General features: G+C 27.1%; 2 protein-coding genes across 2 annotated transcripts; both read left to right on the top strand.

The window, feature by feature from the left end:
- The first annotated feature begins 1,721 nt into the window (after window positions 1–1,721).
- LOC108550344 (4-aminobutyrate aminotransferase, mitochondrial) lies at window positions 1,722–3,930 on the top strand. The gene is made up of 10 exons (XM_017904068.1): window positions 1,722–1,773; window positions 1,869–1,984; window positions 2,069–2,236; window positions 2,303–2,389; window positions 2,505–2,700; window positions 2,762–2,934; window positions 3,009–3,143; window positions 3,225–3,382; window positions 3,457–3,725; window positions 3,803–3,930. The coding sequence occupies exons 1-10, from the start codon at window positions 1,722–1,724 to the stop codon at window positions 3,928–3,930; spliced, it is 1,482 nt and encodes a 493-aa protein (XP_017759557.1).
- Window positions 3,931–5,584: 1,654 nt separating this feature from the next.
- On the top strand, window positions 5,585–9,289 carry HPS4 (Hermansky-Pudlak syndrome 4 protein). Its single transcript, XM_017904005.1, has 9 exons — window positions 5,585–5,602; window positions 5,766–6,000; window positions 6,281–6,511; window positions 6,592–6,686; window positions 6,762–6,831; window positions 6,935–7,102; window positions 7,165–8,499; window positions 8,560–8,786; window positions 9,026–9,289. The coding sequence occupies exons 2-9, from the start codon at window positions 5,770–5,772 to the stop codon at window positions 9,198–9,200; spliced, it is 2,532 nt and encodes an 843-aa protein (XP_017759494.1). The 5' UTR covers window positions 5,585–5,602; window positions 5,766–5,769; the 3' UTR covers window positions 9,201–9,289.
- The last annotated feature ends 780 nt before the right edge of the window (window positions 9,290–10,069 follow it).

The following is a 10,069-nucleotide window of genomic DNA, read 5'->3' as shown; positions in this document are numbered from 1 at the left end:
GTACATTAATATGTATGTTTCACGAGTTCAAGATGCGTCTTGACGATCGTCAATCATTTGTTTAAGTGAAAAAAAGCAGATCGCTCAAAGCAGGTTGTACATTTTTGCCAGGATGATGCTTGTACAGTATTTTTAATTGAAAGTTCACAAAACCTGGCATTGATCTGTTTTTTACCTTCAACTTTCGATTATAGTTATACAATACATATAGTTCGTTACTTTGCTCAGATTTATACACCGCATTAGCTTTATCCTAAGTTCGTTCCAACTGGTCATATCATATGCATCTCGTTAATTTATTGAGGCCCTATTTTATTTCTATTGTAATGTACTTCAGAAACGTCTTTTTAAAATATCAGTATATCTATAATTATTAGAATATTATAAATTTCTATTTTTTCCGCTTAATTCTTTGTTGTATCTTATTACCTGCTAGTGTTTTTCAAAATTTGATATTTCTAGATTCGTTTGATACATGTATTGCAAAGAGTTAAGCAAATATTTTAAAAAGAATTTTATTTTGATAAATATGCCTCAGTGGATTTACTCTTTGAAATTTAATGTATCATTAAAATTTTTCCATGCTACCTCAGGATATTATTCATCTCATAAAAACTTCTAAATAAACATTAATAATAAGTATTAATAAGTATTCACAATATATATTAATGCAAACAGAATATTAATTGGAAGAAATGCCCTGTATTAACTTTATTTATTTTTTGAGGCAGATGGAAAATACAAATTATATCTCAAAGAGTGAATCCTTTAATATTTATTACGAATGCACGTGAACTTATAAAATCGTTGAATACTCTTGAAACTTTTAATGCATTAAGTAAACTTAGCCAGAATATAATCATTCTGTCGAGTATTCTTTTCTATAGGAGCGATACTGGAGTAAAAGATTTTTCTGTAAAAAATTGTAGAAATACTTTAAGCATATATTAGGTATTAGTCATGTAAGTTTTTGGCATGCTACTGACGTGTAAAAACTGGGTGAAGAAATTGCAGCCATGTACATTTTGCGCTGCTCTATTTCACTTTGCCCGCTTATTAATCATGTAACGAGGTGTTAATTTCTATTAAGAAAAAAGCAACAAAGTGTGATTACATAACTATATTCATCTAAATCTAATATGAATAGTTTATAATAAATATATTTGTACTAATTTTAATCATAAACTTTGTTGTTTTTATTGCACTATAAATATAAGTTAGAGGAAAGCATAGTATGTTAATTTACCTTTTTTAATTTGTAATTGCTTAAAAAATAATAAACTGCTGTATAACAGTGGCTTCATGAAACTTTAAAAAAGCACATTAATACCGTTTAGTAATTCATTTTTTACTTTATTTGCAAGAAACATATTTTGTATAAAATAATAATATTATAAATAATTTCAGACTGCATTAATACTAATACATAATTACTTTTATTGCCATTTATATAGGTATAAACTTAAGTAGTATTTAAAGTTCAAGTAATACTATATAGGATGTACATTAATAGCTATTTACATTCTTCTGTCATGATTTAAAACAAAAGTAAAAATATGTCATTTATATGAATACATTGAACATTTTTTCATCATTTTTAAAGCTTTCTCTAAAGTTTTTATTTAATATGAGTTAGGAACACGTGTATATATATATAGTAGAATTTCATAAATTCTTTATATTAGTGACAATATTTAATAAATACAGAAATTTCTTGTAATATGTTGTGCAAAAGTATTGTGTATGCTGTTCGAAAGAGTCCAAAACCTCGTCGTAAGTAGAAAGTAACTGTATTGGAGGTTAATACTACATGAATGAAATAATATCATTGCTTTTAATATATTGGATTTGATAAATATTGTATATAGAACTTCATCATGTGCCAAAAGCACCATTACCTGGAGAACCTGCAAAGCCATATACACTTACTGAAATCCCTGGACCAAGGTCAGAGGCACTCCTCAATGAATTTTCTAAAGTTCAGGTTTATATTATTATTGCAAAATATTTATTGTATTTTGTTAAAAAATAAAATACATTATTGTAATACAATTACGAAACATTACAGCAAGTAGGTTCCATTCAATATTTTGCAGACTACCAAAGATCTGTTGGAAATTATTTAGCAGATATTGATGGAAATGTTTTCTTGGATATATTTATGCAACTTTCTACTCTTCCTCTTGGATATAATCATAGATCAATTCTTGGTGCCTTATCTTGTGCAGGAAATCAAGTAATAATTAAAAATTATTATATACATTATGCTTAATTGCAGAGTATAAACATAATAAATTTTTAGCGAATAATAGCAAATAGGCCTGCATTAGGATTATTCCCTGGTTTAGAATGGCCATGTAAAATACAAGATACATTGCTTCAACCATGTGTAAGATATTTTTAATTGATAAATTTAAAAGATATTTTTATTTCTTTTGATAGATTTTGATAATAAATAAATAAAAAGAAAATTTATTAAATATAATATGATACTATTTTATCAGGTAGCTCCAAAAGGATTACCATGTGTCTTTACAGCTATGTGTGGTGCTTGCTCAACTGAACATGCTATACAAATGGCATTCATAAAATATGCAGAAAGACGACGACGAGGCAGTAGTTTTACAAAGGAAGAAAAGAAAAGTGCACCCTTTAATAAACCACCTGGTTGTCCTGAATTATCTATTCTTTCTTTTGAAGGTACCTTAATATACTGTTTTAATGTATTAATATTATAAATTGATGAAATTTATAAAATTAGGAGGATTTCATGGTAGAACATTTGGTGCATTAGCACTAACCCATTATAAATACATAATGAAAATTGATATACCTTCTCTTCCATGGCCAATTGCACCTTTTCCACAGTATCTATATCCATTGGATCAGCACGAAAAAGAAAATAAGGAAGAGGATGAACGGTGCATAGAACAAGTAAATTTAATGTTTATAAATTTTTAATTAATATCATTGTTAAAAATTTATAAATCTGTAAAAAAATATAAAAGGTAGAAGATTTAATAGAACAATATGAAAAGACAATGCCAGTTGCGGGTATCATTGTTGAAGCAATACAATGTGAGGGAGGAGATAGACATGCTTCTCCAGATTTTTTTCAGTCCTTACAAAATATTTGTAAAAGAGTAAATATTAAAAATATTATTTACATTCATGTTTAATTGTTATAAATATTTTAAATTGTAATATGAATATAAATTTCACAGAAATCTATTCCTTTAATTATGGATGAAATACAAACAGGAGGTGGTGCAACAGGAAGAATATGGGCTCATGAATATTTTGAATTAATTATTTCTCCTGATATGGTTACTTTTAGTAATAAAATGCAAACTAGTGGATTTTATCATTCTTTTGAATACATGTAATACTGTTAAACATAATATTTAAATAGAAAATTACATCAATTTATTATAAACATTTGTATTATCCATTTAGGCCAATAAATCCATATAGAGTTTTTAATTCGTGGATGGGTGATCCAAGTCAAATTCTAATATTAGAAGCAGTATTACAAACTATTGAAGCAGAAGATTTATTAACCCATGTTTGTTATGTCGGCAATTATTTGCTTTGTCAACTAAACACATTACAACATGAATTTCCGCACATTATAAATTCCGTACGAGGTAGAGGGTTTATTGTTGCATTTGATCTAGCGTCCAAGGATATGAAAAATAAATTATTATATGAAATACGTAATAAAGGTAATATCGAAATATCCATATACACATTTGAAAAATTGTGTATCTCACTACTGACATAATAAATATCAAATCATTAGGTATTCAAGTTGGTGATTGTGGAATAAAGTCAATTCGATTAAGACCATGCTTAATATTTGGAGAATATCATGCCGATATCTTTTTAGAAATTCTTCGCGACTGTTTGCAAAAACTTGCAGACAGCTGATATATTTGTAAATTATATTTTATTTATTTATTGTATCATATATTTGTTAAATATATTTTTTAATATTAAACTTTTTCTTGTATTATATTATTATGTATATAATAATTATTAAATGTATTATGCATTAATAATAATTTAAGTGTATTTTCTTATCTTTACGTTCAAATAAAATTTAAATGTCGCGGTGCAATCATATTACCGATCAAGGACCAAAAATATCATCTGTATACAAAGATCGATATCAGCATGGCGGTAAAGGAGCGGCTCTATTCAGCGTGATTGGAAATCAAGATTATTATGGCTCAGATTTTACATTACATAACGGGAAAGTGCATTTCCATCGAAGTGCATTTTTCGCGACATTTAGTAGCATCTTGAGCGATCATAAAGATAGATGGGAATACATGATATTAAGTCTGTGTTGTGAGTGGAAAAAAACGAAGAAAAGAGGGTTTGACATTACAACTGACAATCGCAACTGAGGTCTCAAGCCCGGCACGCCGAAGCGTAAACAATCACCATGGCAAAGTATGAAGATATTACGTAATGCTAGCCTTATCTAATTATAGCAGCGTAGAATGTGCATCTTTAATTCAATGATAATGCTTTGTTTACTATGCCACGCTGCAAACTGTATCGCTATTATACTTGATTCAGTAATTAATTTTTCGGCGGCATGTCCCTTTTTAAATCTTTAATTTTTATCAAAGAGAATGCTGATTTTAAGTTGGTGTGAGTTACAAACAATTAAATAGAAAGATTTCGTACTTAATTTGTTAATACACATTTTTATTATATTAATTTATTATAGTATTTTGCATTATTTGTTATACATTTCTTTTATTTTAGATTTACTTTATATTTATTAAAAAATTATTTATAATATTATATGTACATACATATGTATGTGTGCATGCGTATATACATTTATAACTAACTAATTTATTTACCTTTTGCCTAGTATAAAAGTTATGTAAATAAAATGCTATGTAAATTACATTTTTATATTTGTGATGCACAACACATATATAGGAATATTCTTTTTAATTTTAAAGTATATCACAAAATTCATATTCCTTCATATTATTTCAAAATAAAATACATTTTACTGATTTCAAAATTTTTACATACTTCTGAACAATGTACATAACTTATATAAATAAGAATAAATTATAATTTTTAGCAATTATAAATTTTGTTAAAGTAAAATTTTCCTTGTTCATTTCATTTTGTGTATTATTTTATCTTAAACAATTTATATGCAAAACCATTAGATTCATCAAAGTTGAGAATGCATTCATCATTTATTCATTACTTCAAGAACTTTATTTAGCTATTAGCACCAAAGAAACTGGAAAAACCTGTTTAATTTTTTAACCATGACTCAATTGTAACAGTGCAATGAGAACTTATATCCAATGTACTATTGTATATAACAATGCTTTCAAAATATGTGTTCTAAACTGTAATCTTATCTTCTTTATTTTGTTATCGGTTACTGGTGCAGCTAATCAGTAATTCTCTGTTCACAATTGTTTACTTCAAAGACTCGTTCAGTATATCAGACTCAAAGCAAATTACAAACATTAATATTATGTCTATCATTTTGTAAAAATGAAAGTTGATAGATTTTTACAATTGTATATAGAACACTTTTATCAATTACTTCAGGGTAAGCTGTATAATTTATAAAAGAGAAATCATTTTATTTATATTTAATATATATTTATAAATTACACATGTATTATATAACTCTTACTATTTATATATTATTAAAATTAATCTAATATACATATATGATACTAAATTATATTGGCTTTGATCTTTCTTTTTAGAGAGATGATGATAGTATTTGTTTATGACACTGCAAGGTGTTGTAAAGAAGATGATGATCCTGCAGAAGCAGTTATGTACTTCCATCCTGCATGGGTATCTCTTACCCAAAGGTTAGCTCTAGCAGGTCAATTAATGGCAGTTAATCAATTTCTTTCAACTTCGTTTTCCAGTCCAAAATCAATTACATTACAAGGAGGAAAATTTGTACTAAAAAAATTTGGGCAGTATATACTTGTAAGTATATCTTTATTATATTCTTCTTTTCAAATAAGCATAATTAATAATAATTAATTTAAATTTATTTACAAAAATAGTTGAAAATGAATGAATTCAATTCATAATATGAAAATTATTACATAGTACAATTTCATAGTAGTAGTTATCTACTAAGGCTCTTATAATTATCAGTGTACTCTTAATGAATGAAACGTAACATTTTTTTCATTGTTTAATGTGTCACACTTCATATAAACTAATATTTACCATACAAATTTCATTGTTTATTATTTCACAGGCAGTGGGAACTGATAGAAATATTCATGATTGGATTTTGGAAAGACGTGCAAACACATTAGAATCATTATTAAAATTTTTTCATTATGATTTGAATAAGATATTAGAATCATTTAATAATGACAGAAATAAATTTACAGAGAAGCTCTATCAAATGTTCGAAACATATTTGCCAATACTTCAATACAGTGCCAATCTATTCTCCAATATTCCTATCATTAAACTTCCAAAGGTAATTAACATATGATATCAATTTTATTTTTATTTTATACAGTTTTTTTTAGATATATTATGTATGTCATATTTTTCTAGAGTGCTAGTAACATATTTTTAGAAGCAATTCAAGTTTTACAATATTGTCAAGAAACCAGTGGTATTATGGGTGGTGCACTCTTCTATAATAACAAGTAAGTTATTCAACAAATTGATAAATAAGTTGTTCCATTCTTTTTTATTTTAAAAGCTGAAAATTAATGTTTCAGGGTAGTTGCAACTCAATTAAGTGCTGAGTTGACTAAACAAATTGTAATAACTGATCCATACAGGATAAAGGTATATTAAACTCAAATATATTAATGGTATATAATACCTACATAATGTGTAAAATTATTTAAAATTAATATTAATTTATATTTTATATGCAAACATTTTCTAGGCTCCTGCAGAAAGAATATCAACAGAATTTCATCTGCCTGTTGGAGTACAGCTATTGCGAGTATATATAGAACAAAAACAATTTACGAAACTTGTACAAGAAGCGAATAATGAACGCTATTATAGTTCTTATTTAGATTCTGTTACTAAAAAAATTATACAGAGAAAGGTAAACATTTTTTGAAAATGAATTGTGATACATATTTAATAATAAAACCGTTATTTTTTTAGAACATGCCCAAGAACAGTAAAGAACTTCCTATATCTGGAATGAAACGTGATACTTCTCGCATTTTTACTGTACCTGAAGAAGGAGAATTAGATTCATCACAGTACAACGATAATAATCACTATGTACCCTCCGTTCCACTTACAGTTTACAATTCTCCAGTAAAACGTAAACAGGAAAGTAAAATAGACCGTCCTAAGTGTGTAAATCCTTTGACTCCTAGTGTTTGTTCTACACCTTTAAAAGATATTAATAGAGTACTACATGGTAACGCTGTTTTAATATGTAACACAAATGAAGATACAAATAATGAAGCAGAGGAAGAAAAAAAAGACATAAAAACAAATGTGGATGATATTCCAGATGTTGTTAAGGAAGCACTTAGATGTAAACGTTTAAATAAATTAAGGAACGTTACACCAAGAGAAAAATTAGTAAAACGAAAAGAATTTAATAAAAAAAGCTTAAGCATGCATGATTTAGAATCGTCTAATTTGTGCTCCAATCGAATATCAATAAGAACATATGGATTAGGTTTACCACAATTAAAACAAAATGTATCTCCTGAAGCTTCTCCTGAAAAGAAATACTTATATAAAAGACAGTTCCATACTATTACCGATCCATGTTATCCTGTATTTCGATGCGATGGATTACCAGTATCTCAATCCTTATACGAACAATATATATCTTCACATTATGAAGAGCTTAAAGACGATCGAAATAATACAGTTAATCGGAACGATTTTTTAACAAGTTTGACTAACAATTGTAACACAAAAAATGTAACGAACAACTGTGATACTGTGACCAGAGATAATTTAGAAAAAGCAAGTAATTCTCGTGACATAAAGTTAGATAGTAAAATAAAACAAGAAACTTATCGTAGATCGATGAGTCTCCCTTTGAAACCACTTAGTATTACTGATAACGATGATAGACGAAAATCATCATCGGAGTGTGGTAATGCATATGACTTTCTTCAAAAAAAGAAACTGGATGGTTTACAATTAACGCCTCTTATGTCTAAACTTAGTTTACTTGCTGACGAGAGAACTAGCGGCTTTTGTAGTAGAGAAACAACCCCAAGTGAATTTCGAGATTTATCTAGTTTTTCAACAGCAACAAATCAAATAATCAAGCAAAAATTAGAAGCAGTTAATAAAGAAATTGGCAGTGATGGTGAAGACGAACTTGAGGAAGACTGGATAACTACTTCTAAGGATGAAGTTTATCTTGAGAAAACGGAATTATTTCTTTGTGGACATCATAACATGGTGCTAGTATTGTTAATGGAAAATGGAACTGCCAATAATCCTGATCTTATACACTCTCTTGTAAGTATATTTTACTATTAATATACGTATATATATTATACTGTATTGTACTTTTTACAGTGGGAAACTTGTGTAAATGCATTAGGAAAACTTGAAGCAAGACTGCAACAATGTTTAGAACCTTTACCATCAAATGAAAATAAAGAATTATACAGTATTTTAAGTATTGATCCACAATGGGATACAATAAATCGTTCTGGACTCTGGGGTGTTACTGAATTAGACATTGTTTCTTGTCTTCATGATAGATTCAGACATGCCAGCAATCTCACAGATATTATTATCAGGTAATTATTTAGACATTAGATAATTTGTTTCATTTAGTATAATTTTGTATATGTTAGCTTGCTTTAGTAGATCTTTTTGCTTGGTTGAAATAATATTACTGCCAAAAATTTTCATGGAAAGAGATTGTAGTATAATTTTAGAGTATAATTTATTTTCATATATTATATGATACATTGTGAAGCATTACTTTATACATTAAACTTGGTACAAAAATGAGTATATTTTATTAATTAACTAGAACGGAAGATACTGTTGTTTATGGTAACCAGTGTGGAAACATAGAAGTATTTTATCAACAAGCAGTGGCTCCAAACACCTCTGGAGGACTTCCAACTCCTGCAGATTTAATGGGGATTGTGTCTCTTAAAGCAAAACGTAGACTGGAAAGAGACCATGGAATTGTATTGCTATAAATTATAATTATCTACAAATGCTTCCATCACAATCTCGTTCAAGATTTAATTATTTTATCCAATATTTTGCTCTTTTCTTATATCTCACAGCATGCCAAATTAAAAATATTGTACAATATTTTGTACATATTTTATCTTCATATAGCAGTAGATACATTTTTCTGATGTTTTTGATAATATTGAATAAAAATATTCTCTTTACCTTGTTACATAGTAATACAAGGGCATTAAAAGAAGGGAAAAAAACTTGATTTAGTAGTTAGCATGTAACAGTAGTTAACCTCTTATTATTATAGCAACGATTTTCAAAATATCATATATAAATATCATCTTAACATATATGCTTATAGTATTATATTTATTTAAAACGTCCACATCTTGAGTAAGAAACAATAAGTTCAAATTTTCATATCTTTCCAAAATAAAAAAAAATAAGTAAACATTCCATTAATTTAATCGACTAAGAATACTTTTACAATAAAAAGAAGTACTACATATTGATAGAAAAGAAATATTATCAAATTTTCTACACGTATTTTTGTAAGAAATATCACGCTATTGAGTATAATAATTTAAGAATTGGCTGTAATCAAAGAATTTTTATATCATTCGTATGTACCATGCATAATAAAACCGGTACCGAAACATTACTATTTTCATGATCACAAATAATATATTTTAATACGAAATGTTAAATGTTTTATTAAAAGTATTTGTTCAAGGATAAATTCACATTGATCAATTTATTTTATCATATTAGTATAAAAATAATAATATAACTTTCAAATATTGTATATTTAAAAACATCGTCAAATGCATAACATTAAATTTCTTTTTATCTTGTTAAATATGAATAATATGATGCAATA

This window comes from Eufriesea mexicana, unplaced genomic scaffold (genome assembly GCF_001483705.2).
Source record: "Eufriesea mexicana isolate 0111107269 unplaced genomic scaffold, ASM148370v2 scaffold2646, whole genome shotgun sequence".
Taxonomy (NCBI): domain Eukaryota; kingdom Metazoa; phylum Arthropoda; class Insecta; order Hymenoptera; family Apidae; genus Eufriesea; species Eufriesea mexicana.
The sequence above is the reverse complement of the archived record's forward strand: the minus strand, read 5'-3'. Positions and strand labels throughout refer to the sequence as shown.